The following is a 14,150-nucleotide window of genomic DNA, read 5'->3' as shown; positions in this document are numbered from 1 at the left end:
CTTGCCCCCAACGATTTGGGCCCTCATTTGACCCACTTCGGAAGGACGGAAGGCTGAGTCAACCTTGAGCCTGGTGAGAGTTGAACTGCCAAATTGCAGGCAGCCGGCAGGCAGCAGAAGTAGCCTGCAGTACTGCACTCTGACCACCGTGCCACGGCGGCTCATAAAGCTAGAAGATAGAAGAACTGTCAAAGTTTATTTCAATAACTTGCAAAATCATGCATTTGATTTTATAACTGTTCTTATACCGATGGTTGTTTTACACCAATTCATTTTCTAGTTGTATTGACTCAGCATTAAATCAACGGTCCCCAAACCCCTAATCCATGGACTGGCACTAGTCCCTGGCATGCCACTAACCAGGCTACGCAAACAAGCGAAGCCCCTTCCGCAGCCTGGTTGGTGGCATGCAAAACCATTTCTCCCTCTGTTCCACGAAAAAAACAACCTTTCTCCATGGAATCTGTCCCTGGTGCCCAGAAGGTTAGGGACCACTGTTCTAAATGCTGTATATTAAAATGAAATGATTATTTAAGGGTTGAACGTATCTTGGGGTTTCAAGAAACAGAAGATTAAACCAGAGGTTTGAAATTTTTCAGCAATGGAGAGTTTTTATATTTCCACCCACCCATCCCCCACCAAAATGGTACCGGTAGAGTTGTAAGGGAGAGATGTTTGGAGAACAGCAATGGTCTCTCTTCATTTCCATGTTCCTGCAGCCAGGGTGGGCTGCTACTGGTTCACACTGGTTCAGGTGAATCGGATGTTAGTTTTACATCTGGTTCAGTGAACCAGTAGTTGCAATGCCTGGCTGGCCTCACCCAGTCTGCCCCTTCCCACCCTGGAATCTCCACGCAGCTCACGGGCCCATTTCCAGCCTCCAGGGGGCCTCCAGAGCCCGGGGAGGGTGAAAACGACCCCCCCATGATGCAGGAGGCCGACTAGGCCACACTCACCATGGCCACACCCACCCAGCAACCAGGCAGAGAACCGGTTGCTAAATTTTTTGAAGCCCACCCCTGCCATATGCATCTGTCACAGGGAATGCAGCACCCCGTCAGCCTCGGTTGAGCTTGGTGAAGCTAAGCAGGGTCAGCCTTGATCAGCACTTGGATGGGAAATCTAGGATTGTATCGGGAAGCTAAAAATATAAATTTGGAAGGAAGCCGCAGCAAACCAACTTGTATGCCGTTGTTCGAGGTTACATGTCTCCATGAAGTCACTAGAAGTTGATCTTGACTCCAGGAGAGCTTTCGACTCTTCTTTCAACTCTCCCACTCTCAAGGAGAGAAGGGCACACCTAGTTTCCATTTTGAAATACGGAATAGGAAGAGGCACAAAAAAGAAGAGCAGGCAGAACTAGTGGGGGGTGAGTTAAGCATGTTATAAGCTTAGAGTCGTTACATTGCCACAAATGGTCCAAGCCCAACCCCTCCTGAATTCCGTTGACCTTTATCTGGTACCAGTTGAGTATTGAACTTTAATTGAACAAATTCTTGTGTATAGAATAAATCTGGGCTGCAATCTAACAGGTGGTTCTGATTCTTTGCACTTGACAGCACATATCTATACTCCCCCCTATAGGGTTGGAGTCTGTTCTTTATTTACAAGGGAGAGATCGGGGGGTACAACTGAGACTTCTATATCAAGCAAATCTGGTATCTGGAAGGAAGAACAAATTTCACTCCCCCCCCCCCCAGCTGTATTCCATTCATTTCAACCATGGAGATCGAGGTCCCCAAACTTGGCAACTTTAAGACTTGTGGACTTCAACTCCCAAAATTCTCCAGCCAGTTGCCAAGTTTGGGGGCCTCTGATGGAGATCAATAGAAGACTTGGGTCTCTCCTAACTCCATAACTTCCTCCTGGATTTGCTATATTGGGGGCAGATCTCTGGCGCTTTGTGCTGCTCTTGAACAACCAAGTTGTATGTTCAGCTTGTTGTGGTTCAGCAATGCATAGGTTTGGCCAAACACTATTGTAACTCTATAAATTCAAGTGGATAAATTCTGGTCCCTATATTTCCTTCTCTTCATTACATTGTATTTTCTTTCTTTCTTTTTTCTTTCTTTCTCTTTCGATCTCTCTTTCTTTCTCTCTTTCTCTTTTTTTCCTTCCTTTCCTCTTTTCTCTCTCTATTCTTTCTTTGTTTCTTTTCCTTCCTTCCTTCCTTCCTTCCTTCCTTCCTTCCTTCCTTCCTTCCTTCCTTCCTTCCTTCCTTCCTGTTTCTCTTTCTTTCTCATTCAATTTTTCTTTCTTTCTCTTTCTGTTTCTTTTTTCCCTTCCCTCCTCTCTCTCTCTCTCTGTTTTTCCTTTTTCTTTTTCTTTCTCTTTGTTTCTGTTTCCTTCCTTCCTTCCTTCCTTCCTTCCTTCCTTCCTTCCTTCTTTCTTTCTTTCTTTCTTTCTTTCTTTCTTTCTTTCTTTCTTTCTTTCTTTCTTTCTTTCTTTCTTTCTTTCCAAAAGACTTAGATGCCTGCTTAATACCTCTTTATATCTTCCTGTTAAAGAAATAAGTGGAACTCTGATCTTTTCTTTTCTTTCTTTCCTCTAGGTCGTAACCAATCCTATGACCAAGTTAGTATCCAAGAGTGTGTCAGTGTTAAATGGCGATGTCCATTTTCTCGGAACAGCATGTTCTGCTCCCTTGTGCCCCTGTTCCATCTGCTTGCAAATGGAATGTTCTTTAACACCTTATTGGGGTGTCTGGTATCATATCGAAAGGGCATTTCCCCAGGGTCTGTTCCAAGGATAAACCTAACCTAATATTTTGGCCAGAATTCATTGCCAATGTATTCCTTTATCTGGAAGGGCCTTTTTTCCTCCAAAGCATGTTTCCAGAACATTCTTCTGGAAGATCCTTGCAAGTCTCCAAGGTTTGATGATCTATGAAAAAAAATAATCTATAGATGAAATCTTCCTATGCAACTCCTGTGAATCTTTCATACCAAGAGCAGTGGTGGGATTCAATTTTTTTTTTTACTACCGGTTCTGTGGGCATGGCTGGGGAAGGATACTGTAAAATCTCCAGTCAGAGGTGGGATTTGCCGGTTCTCTAAACTACTCAAAATCTCTGCTACCGGTTCTCCAGAACGGGTCAGAACTGGCTGAATACCAACCTCTGACTTCACTGAGGACACCAGAACTTTCTCCCTAAAAGGGAGGCAAGCTCTGTGATCAATTTATTTAGCAGAAGGGACTCAGAAGACTACAAAAATCAGAGCTGGGTGGTCATTGGTTGCCATCCTACCTCTGTAGGAGTCGATGGCTTCCATTCCTCCCATACATCTGGGCAGGAAGAAAGGCGGGGCAACTAATCAATGGAGCTTGTAATGGCTGCAAAAATCAGTGTCCTTGCAAAGAGTGTGGTGCTTCAGTTTGTGAGTTGTGTTGTGAGGAGGCTGACCTGCTTTGGCTCCAATCAAGGTGTTTCTGCAAATGTGTTGCTTTAGACTTCAATGCATGTTGAGGTCCTTGTCTTGGGTGTCATTCTCCTGAAGTGCATGTACAGTATTGTTTTGGGAGTCATGGTGCTCCCCTTACAAAGACCTCATTCTGCTGTATCCCTAAAGACTTCCCACCCTTTGGCAGCTCTGAAGATGGCAAACATTTGGTGCTTTTTCTCTGATCATTTGGCTCTAAATCCATAAAAACCCAGAGGCTTTCTTTATGCACATTGCTGCAATTTGTATTTGAATATTCCTGAACGGCAGGCCTCAGAGGGTTCTGATAAATGCCAATCTAATAAAGAAAAAAACTTCTAATTGTTTGAAATTTCGCATGAAGAAAAGCCAATCCACGATCGTCCCTAAGTAGGAATATCAGAATTAAGATGCAACACACACACACACACCCAATGATCACTAAAGGTAAAGGTTCCCCTCGCACATATGTGCTATTTGTTCCTGGCTCTAGGGGGCAGTGTTCATCTCCGTTAAAAAGCCGAAGAGCCAGAGCTGTCCAAAGACATCTCCTTGGACATGTGGCTCGCATGTCTAAACACCGAAGGGGCACGGAATGCTGTTACCTTCCCACCAAAGTGGTCCCTATTTTTCTACTTGCATTTTTTACATGCTTTCGAACTGCTAGCTTGGCAGAAGCTGGGACAAGTAACGGGAGCTCACTCCGTTACATGGCGCTAAGGATTTGAACCGCTGAACTGCCAACCTTTCTGATCAACAAGCTCAGCGTCTTAGTCACTGAGCCACCGCGTCTCTAATGATCACTAGTTGGCCATAAAGAGTTTTCTGCTTCTCTCTGCTGCCATCTAACTGAATCTTAGGCCAAATGCATTATATAGAGGGCCATTTAAAGGTCGCGTGCTGGCTTTATAGGAGTCCTGAGATAGCCTTTGAAGAAAATAAGCAGGTGCTACAAAAATATCCACTGCATCCAAGAAAAAGCTTGCAGAAGAAATTCCAAATCGACTCACTCGGCGCTCTTAGGTGTAAGAGTGAAGAAAATTAAAAAACACAAGATTTTCTTGTAACCTAGATCCATAAAGTAGGTTCTAGCACTGTTTATGCGGTGTTTGTTTCCTAAATTAGCCTGCCTCAAAGGGGAGACATGCCTTCTAACATGAATTAAATTGAAGCAGATAATTCACAAAGGTGTTTACTGGCTACGTCAGTCGCTCTTTTTTTTTTTTTTTTAATCTTTCAGTTAGAAGTTATCAGATGCATTTTCAGGAAAAGTTGTCTTCTTACTCTTTGCTGCTTGTGGAATGCTACTCTTCTTGTCTGGGATCAAACGCAAAGCTCTGTGTGTGTGTGTGTGTGTGTGAATATTCCACTGTGCTCCTAAATCTTTTCCTTCCCCCTCCTTAATCTTTTCATCATTCCTTCTTTTTTTTTTCCTCCCCACACTTCCTGATTCCTCACTTCCTCCTCCATCCCAGCACGGAGTACGTGGAACGTTTCAACCCCAATGTCCTGAAGGATTCTGCACTGTCCACGCATAAACCCATAGAGGTGAAAGGCCCTGGGGGCAAAGCCACCATCATTCATGCCCAATATAACACACCCATCAGCATGTACTCTCAAGATGCTATCATGGACGCCATTGCAGGCCAAGCTCAGGCCCAGGGTGGTGAATTTGCTGGGTAAGACCCCTTTCTTTCTGCATGTACATGCTGTATGTGTTACAAGTCTACCTTCCTGTTATTCCAAACGACAGAGGTGGGATGATTTGATGGAGCAAGTTGGCTACTACCATCATGGGGCAGGAAACCCTTTGATGTTTTGCAAGATGTCCTATTAATTCCGCTCCTTTCTCTAATCCCAACGTTCTGAAATATTCTGCTAAAACCACACCAACAGGGCAGTGGCCCATCACTCATTGTTTCTAAAACTGTGGAACAGAGAAGGACCAAGGGTGAATGAGAACAGTTTGACAATATTGGAAGGGCTATCATAGAGAAGATTGCGGGGGTGGGGGTGGTGTTGAACTATTCCACAAAGCACTTCAGGGATGGACTAGAAGTAACAGATGGATAAGTTTCCAACTTACCAAAGAGAGAAGCAACTTAGTTCTAAGGAGAAATTTCATGAGAGTGAGAACAATTAACCAGTGGAATGGCTTGCCTTCCCGAATTGAAGGTGTTCTCTCAATGGAGGCTTTCAAGAAGAAATAGACGGATATAATTCTTTATTGGCCAAGTGTGATTGAACACAAAAGGAATTTGTCTTGATGCAAATGCTCTCTGTGTACATAAAAAGAAAAGATATTGAGGGTCAAGGGTCAAGTATCATAAGATTGGGAAACCATTTGTCCAGAATGGTATAAAGTCTCCTGCCATGGGGAGAGGCTGGACTAGATGGCATCCAAGGACCCTTCCGACCCATATTATTCTATGTTCCATGGAGTTGGAGAAATAGTTAAAAAGGTGGGACTGAGCCACGCCCATGAAAATGATGTTCTGCCTCTTTTGTCTTTCCCTGTTACAAATTGGTCCTCCCTCCCATTTTCTGGTAACATGTTCTTTCATTTATTGGATTTGTACACAGCCAAATCTGAGCAGAATTGTGGGAACACTTAAAATTTCTCCAGGGTAATATAAACATACGCATCTGCTATGCAACCTAATATATAAAACAATAAAAATGTCCCCATAAGTAAGGTAAGAGTAAAACAGCCGAGAAACAACCATAAAATCTCCTCTAGCATTCTAATACAACTGTTATACTAAAAGCTTTTTTTAAAAAAAAAAAAAAACAATCCTTTTGTAGATTACAACGGCCAAGACTATCATATCCATTTGTTTATTTTCTCAGTCTATTAACAAACTTAGACATTAAACCAACATTTACGCGCATGTAAAGCTTAAAGGTAGATAAAAGATAACATTATAAGCTTTATGGGAAAGCAAAGAATGTTTTTGTGGTATTCCGCTGAAATGAACAGATCTGCTTATTTTACATTTTAGACCCATTGTGCACATGTGCTTTCCCTTGGTAGCTTTCTTAGCAGATTATCTTGAGATTTATTCTCTGTTTGGGATGGTTATCCATGGAAATCTCATTTCTCTTCACTGCATTTCTGGATATCTCCACCCATTCATCCATCCTTTTATTTATCCATCCTTTCATTTATCCATTCTTCCTTCCTTCCATCCATCCATCCATTCATCCATCCTAGCACTCACCCATCATTTCATCCATCCATTCTTCCATCCATCCATTTATCTTCCCACCCATCCATCCATCCTTCCAACTATCCATTTATCTTCCCACCCATCCATCCATCCTTCCAACTATCCATTCATCCATCCTTCCATTCTATCCATCCATCCATTCACCCATGCTTTCATCTATCCATTCATCCATCTCTCCATTCACCTATCATGCCATCTATCCATTCATTCTTCCTTCTGTCCATTCATCCTTCAATCCATTCTTCCATCCATCCTTTCTTCCACCCACTCATCCATCCATCCATCCATCCATCCACCCACCCACACACCCATACATTCTTCTCTGCAGCTACTTTGTGTATCTTTGACTGGTTTCCCTTTCATAGCATCCCTTTCATGTGACTCCTTTCTCCCTTTTAACAATGACTATGCAATGGTGTAACTTTACTATTCCTTTCAATTTTAAAAATGTGTGCATCTTGCAACCAATGTGGAATAGGAAGAGCTGTCTCTGATGCCTTTGAGGGCAAGAATCTTCCTAGTCTCTAGTTCCTTTTGTCCTGTTTTAGCAAAAATGTTGATATTATGCAGCCCTTGGGAAACTGTTTTAGTATCAAATGCTAATGTTGCTTCTGTAAATGTTTTTATTTCAAGGACAATCAGACGCATGAATATTTCTCCAAGTGAGGGTTTTTTTTTGGGGGGGGGGGAGGGGGAAACTGTAGCAATTGCAGTAATTTGGGAGAGAGGATATGTATATATTTAGTGCTTTATTCCAAGCAGAACATTGTAATTAGTTTTGCTCAAGATTTCACAAGGCTTGAGTCAAAGAAAGATATCTGCCTGTCTGTAGAAATGTAAATGCACATTGGCTGTGCATGAATTTAGATGCTTATTCTCCAGGGTTCCTCCCCTTTGTAGTACAAAGTCAATTTGTCTCTCAACTTGCATGGAAAGGAACATCTTTCTAAGTGATGAAATGAACTCTGCGTCAGATTCCCACCATGTATTCCTCACACACAACATTTGCATGCAAAAAAGCTACCAGCAGATTTTCTGTTGTCCTAGATAGCAAAATTATTCAAATCAGGGATGGGACCATTTGTATCTCAGAACTGGAGTGCAACCCAAGGCAAACCATGAGAACAAAGATCAGATGGCAGTGCCTCTCTCATTCATGGCTTCATACCCACGATATTGTTAATATCAATATTAATATTGCTACGGTAATATGAATTAATCCTAGGTTAATATGTGACATCATTGGTGGTTTTTGCAAAAGAAAATTGAACAGTTGTTTGAATGGGTTGGGGTTATTGTTCTCAACTGTATAATTCTGCTACTGAAAGCAAAGTCCTAATTAGTATGAATGAATAGCTATGGAGATTCTTAGTCATCCAGGTAAGTGGTTGCCAACCAGTGTGCCAGGGACCAGTGGTGATCCGTGAGAAAATTGTAGTGGTCCACAGAGAAATGTCACCCCCAAAGTACCCCCCAAAGCAATTAATCCAGGCTGCGTGGGAACACGAGGCTTGTATCACTTGCATTGCGAACAACATGAGGTAGTGAGGAGAAGGGGGAAAGGGAGGGGGGGGAACTTGCCCCACTCACCTCATGTACCTTACCTGGCCACCGGCTGCTTCTTTCTGCTTTTTTCTTCTGCCTTTGGCTGCATGGGACCCTACAAGGCCTCCTGCTCCAAGAGGCTGCATCAGTGCAACAAGTCTCACAAAGACTCATTTCTGGTGGAGTTTCAGGGAGAGAGAGAAAGATTTCTGCTGCTTCTGTTGTTTTCCTTGCATGAAGCCAAAAGTCTCTCTCTCTCTCTCTCCCCCCCCGCCCCCGAGAAGGGAGTTGGAAACAGTATCCTGCAATCCCAAATAAAGAATGATCAATCGGTAGGAAGACGGGGTGGGGAATTTTCCTGCAGACTTTTTGGGGGATTTTCCCAGGGTCTCTGGTTTGCAGGATTTAAAATTATGAGTTTGGTGGTCCCTGGGGTCCAAAAGGTTGGCGACCCCTGATCCAGGTCATGGTTGTTCCAAAGGTGCTTTTTCAAGAGGCAACTGGACTTTGTTTTTCCTTGAAGACATTTTGCTTCTCATCCAAGAAGCTTCTTCAGTTCTGCTGAAGAACCTTTCTTGCCTTTATTTTATGCATACATTAGAAAACTTTGGAGACTCCAGAATCAACTTGGCTCTTGTACTTATAATAATATGCCAAACCAGCTTATTTCAGTTGCAAAGTGTTAATCTACTCCCTTATTCTTTTTTTCACTGGTAACCATGTCTTTTCTTCTTTTTTCTCCTTTCTGACACATTCCTTTGAGTTTTCATTGATTTCTCATACTAATTCGTATTGCTTCTCCCAACATCATGTAATTATGGATCCAAATCACTCACCGCTTTTCTCTTGGGTTTGGAACACATGACTCACCGTGAATTTCCACTGGCATAAATAGATGCATTTTCCCATCTCTGTAGAATGAGAAAAACTGAAAAACGCAAGGTTATTTTCTCCTCTTGTTGTTTATCATTCACTTCTCTCAATACTTGTTTATTTTAGAGGTATCAAGCATGCAACACTAACCTAAACTTTCAAAATAATTCCATCAGTTTAAAGCAACATCACATCCTGTTTTTGTCACTTTGGTTTTGAGGAAATAGTCTCGCTCCTTCAGTGTTTGGATAAGACTGCAACTGCCCCCCTGGATTAAATCCAACTAATAATAACAAAGTCCAACCTGCCCATTTTCCATCTTTGGTGGGGAAAGTATTATATAAATTTAGCATCTGTACATTCTGGGTTAATCCACTCTAAACTGGGGAGAAGAGGGACTACAAATAATCTACAATTTACAACTGCAGTTGAGACCAGAATTTCACTCTAAGTCATAAACGTCATAAGGTCAAGGTACTCACATGTTTGGATCCAATTTTGGGACCATTTTTACAGTGATCATTAAGTAAATTACAGGATTGCAAGTCCAAATCCTTTCTCCAGAATGGGCATTCCCCCCCCCCAAAAAAATTGCCCCCCCCAATCCAAAAAACCACCAGAAACTGGCTAAAAAGATGCAATTCATGGTCACAAGACCAAAGGATGCTGCAACCAGTTGTAAATGTGAGCAGATTGTCAAGTGCCTACAATGCAATGATATGAATGTGTCTCTCTCTGTGTCTCTCTCTCTGTGTCTGTGTCTATCTGTCTCTCTCTCTCTCACTTTCTGTGTACCTTTCTGTCTCTCTGCCTCTCTGTGTCTCTGTGTGTGTGTGTCTCTCTCTCTGTGTCTCTCTTCTGTCTCTCTCTCTGTAGCTCTCTGTGTATCTCTGTGTGTGTGTGTGTGTGTGAGAGAGAGAGAGAGAGAGACAGAGAAAGAGAGAGAGAGAGAGAGAGATTTTAGATGCCTGCAAGTGTTTTACAAGTGATAAAGCGCCTTTTCTGAGGTTGTTGTAACTCAGTCTTCAGTCGTTTATATACATCTGAATGGGCCCAGATTTGGTGGAGATGCTTCAGAGAGATTTGTCAAGGAGTTAATATCACACTAGCTTAAAATATCGGCTCACTGAGGAAATGGATCCCAAGAAGGAACACATATTCCACAAAACTCCACTAGCTTCAGTGAAATTCCACCCAACAGGCATGGAGAGTTGGTTTGCTGGTGTATTGTGTCCCTCTTCTTGTGTATTATGAAAGAATTTATTTGCATGTGGTTGTTGGAAGCCACCTCATATTTGCACAAGTGGTAGAATCATATAGAGCAGCTTTCTGAGAAATGTCTCTTTAGACCTGATGTAGACAAAAACGTTCTGCCATTTGATAAGATCCTCTCTTGACAGAAAGATTTGAGGTCCTGGGGTACAAAAATTGTCCTCTTAGGTAGCGTTAGCCAACTGATTCTCGCTTGGTGGCCAGACATGATATATTTTGTAGATCCTGGAAATTAATCCTGCAGTTATATAACTGTTATGGTTTTAATTATTTCTGTTCTAGGTTCTTACTGTATTTCTTCATACTTTGCATGTGGCCGAAAGCTATTCCCAGTATTTGGACTGGCATAGCATATAATCTGGAGTAAGTCAAAAAATGTATTTTGCAGATCTGTGTAGAATGACATATTAGTAACAGAAGTAAAATCCATGTAGTAGAACCAAAGCTGCTTCAGAAAGGATTCTCTGAAATCCACAAAACTTAAATGTACCGATGCATCACCTTGTCCCGCACTAATTTCAGTGGATCTATTTTAAATAGGATCTAGTCTGCATTTAATCCTGATCAAAAGAAGCAAAAGGGAGTTAATGGAGAAAGGAAAAATAAAAATTCACAATTCCAAGGGCAATTTCCACATCAGACTTCTTTAATGTCATCTCTGGACCAAATCTTATTTGTGTTTAGGAGGTGTTTTGATACACATCAGTTCTTAGAGATACGCACACAGATTCATTGTGTTTTCTTGCACCTTGGATTGTCTTCAAAAATTCCTTTTTTGTCCCATGAGTTTCCCAAGAATTTAACCAGAGATATCTCTCTCTGGGCAAATACAACATTTGTGTGAATTTTAATGGATATTACTAAACATATGCTGTCCTTCACTCCAACCACTGTCACAGTTTGACTTTCTTTTCTGTGCTTTCAATTTTTCTTGTTTTCATTTGTTGAGCTGGCTGTTTTTGTTAGCGTCTTCTCTTTTCCCATTGTACTTCACAAGAAATGCACCACCACCCCTTTTTTATCTTCTAAATCCACAGCTTCCCTTGCGGGCCTGTTTGGACAACGTAGTGTCCATGTCTCGTATGAAAGGTTGATGTTCATAGATTCAGTTGATTCCAATTCCATTCAGGCTTTTGTGGCTTTCTGTAAATCTTAATAGGTTTTTGCTTTAATGGAATAAGTTAAGCTAGTTTCTGGTGCTAGCACAAAGTCAGTACTCAGACCAGAATTCTAAAATATATTCTATTATTTGCATCAAGTATATGGACTCCCTCCCCCATGTAAGTTCTGATATGATTAACTCTGTAGTGTAAGCAATCAATTGTCAGTAATACAATTAATATGGGGAACTATCTGATTTCTATTGTTGACTGTTATTCTCCTAAGAAAATAACAGCCAACAATAAACGAAGCAAACTTTTCTCGAGGAGAACACAACTGAGATATTTATTAACACAAGGTGAGGAGATGTTTAAAGGTAGATTAGACAAATGCAAAGAATGATCATTGTTCAGAGCCAATATTTTGCAAGATTCTGTGATGCTTACAAATGATATGGTGAATTCTGTCATAATCCTTATCTGTTTGGGAGCTTCTAACTGATGTTTGGCTTGGCCACCAGTAGAAACAATGCTAGATGAGATACGTACGATAGGTCCAGCAAAGCATGTGATAAGAAGACATCTGACTCTCCAGATACTGTTGACCTATGATATGATTCCCATCAACCAAACAACTAACTTGACCGCAGTTGATGGGGCTTCACCAACATCTGTAGACTTCACGGACATTCTTATTCCACCAGGTTTGCTTGATGGCATTTTCCCCCCATTCATTTAATCCTTTTCTTGTGAAAGTTGCACTGTTTCCATTACGCAAATCGAAAATCGTTCTTTCCTTCAAGTCATTCAGCGTGTCCTCCTGAGACTGTTCTGGGTGGGTTGATGATGCTTTCTTGAGGCAAATACGACTATTGAAAACAGTTTTTCGAATTGTTCCCCCACCTTTGTGATTTCTAAGTATTATGTTTAAGGTGCTATAATTTCTAGCCAATATGGATATTGACCAGCTGCCTTTGGTCTTTGCTACGAGCTTCAGAAGTAGCTGACTGAGTTTTGGTGTACGTCTGATCAGTTGTTCAGTTGTAATGGGAGAGACTACTACATATCGGGGAGAGGTGGCAGAACAAGTGTGTTACTGTGCATGGAGAATAAAGATTATGAAGGACAATGAGACTTATGAAATGAAATGCGGCATGGAATCTCAATCTCCAGACCCAGTCCACGAAGCCACCACAAAGATGTAGCCCTAGAAAGTCCACTCAATATAACTCCATTCAGCTCCATTCACCACATGCTAGTGATAGTTTCACATAGATGTGGCTTCACACTGTGATCTCAGCGGGTCTGCAAATCCTGAGACATCAGGAACGGTCCCATGGAAAGTCCTATCTACACAACACACTTAAATTGGATCAATGATGGGGCAAGCATGTTATAGGGACATCGCAAACCAATCAGAAGAAGAAGACCATAGTCCTAATCCAATACGGAAAGCCTTTTCATTATAGAACTTACTGTCAAGTCTTCCCAAACGCCAATCAGATGCGGTATTCAAATTATACTTCCTACTCCAAGCCATGCCAACGAGGAGGGAATTGATGAGGTTGTATAGTCTTGATAGCATTCTCTTAGTGAAAAGGCTTTGGGAAGACCAGCTGTTTCCTGGAAAACATGGGTGTGGATTCCGTATTCCCAGCGTTTCCATTTTTAACGCAATCATTGTCTCAAGTAGTGGAAACAGATCAGCAGCTTCCTGGAAATATGGATAATCCTATGCTGTTCTCTGAACTGCTATGACGATTGAGATATTTCAGAAAGTTGCAAGCCAGGCAAATGGTAAATTTTACCTATCCGGTGTGATGAAGACATGTCCTGTCCAGATTACTTGTCGTTGTGTGATGCAGAGGTCTCCAAACTTGGCAACTTTATGATGTGTGGACTTCAACTCCCAGAATTCTCCAGACAGCTTAAAGTTACCAAGTTTGGGGACCCCTGGTGTAATGTGTGTCCTAGATAACAATAGTCTCCATGCTTCCTGTGAAGAGAAAGGCAACTTTGCATCATGGCTTCCTTGTATCTGCTTGCTTCACAAGTAACAATTTTATTTCCATGGCTAAGAAGAAGAAATTGTGGATCTGAGGCTAAACGTCAGCGAGGACGTTGGGAAGGGCGGGCTGGATCTCATGAGCCATGTTACAGTGCATGTTACTTTCTGCATTGCAGTAACCTTCCTGTTAAAGATCCTCATGTAGACAGTGCATCTCCAGTCTATCAGGCTGTGCTTAAAACTCAGAACAAGTCTGAAGAAGATCTGGATGATTGGAGCCGCCGGTCTTCAAACTTGCAGTCAAAGTCCTTCCGGGTCCTTGCTCAGATGACAGGAACTGAGTACAGTAAGTCCAGCTGGGATGCCCAGTTCACCTCTTTCGTGGAAACTTTCCTTTCTCCTTACTCCGTTGGGTATCAGTTGTTGGTGCTTGCTTATACAGACACACACACACACACACACACACACACACACACACACACAGAAAGATAGACAGACGGACAGACAAATAGATAAACACAAAGAGAGAGAGATATAAATTGATGATAAATAGGTGATAATGATAGATAATAGATGATAGATAGATGATAGATAGATGAAAGAAAGAAAGAAAGAAAGAAAGAAAGAAAGAAAGAAAGAAAGAAAGAAAGAAAGGAAGGAAGGAAGGAAGGAAGGAAGGAAGGAAGGAAGGAAGGAAGGAAGG

At 41.8% G+C, this 14,150-nt stretch overlaps 1 protein-coding gene across 9 annotated transcripts in view; it reads left to right on the top strand.

Annotated features, from left to right (window-relative positions):
• The window catches only part of LDB3 (LIM domain binding 3), a 137,112-nt gene that overhangs the window by 66,867 nt on the left and 56,095 nt on the right, over positions 1–14,150 (top strand). For all 9 annotated transcript variants that reach the window (XM_087932224.1, XM_087932222.1, XM_087932218.1 and 6 more), the window contains 3 exons: positions 2,552–2,574; positions 4,895–5,098; positions 13,624–13,793. In XM_087932224.1, coding sequence (XP_087788350.1) covers positions 2,552–2,574; positions 4,895–5,098; positions 13,624–13,793 — 397 coding nt within the window. The remainder of the gene's footprint in view (positions 1–2,551; positions 2,575–4,894; positions 5,099–13,623; positions 13,794–14,150) is intronic.

Source organism: Pseudonaja textilis, chromosome 4 (assembly GCF_049901715.1).
Source record: "Pseudonaja textilis isolate UNSWEBS1 chromosome 4, rPseTex1.2, whole genome shotgun sequence".
NCBI classification, from domain to species: Eukaryota; Metazoa; Chordata; class Lepidosauria; order Squamata; family Elapidae; genus Pseudonaja; species Pseudonaja textilis.
Note: the sequence above shows the minus strand (reverse complement) of the source record. Positions and strands in the feature narration are given on the sequence as shown.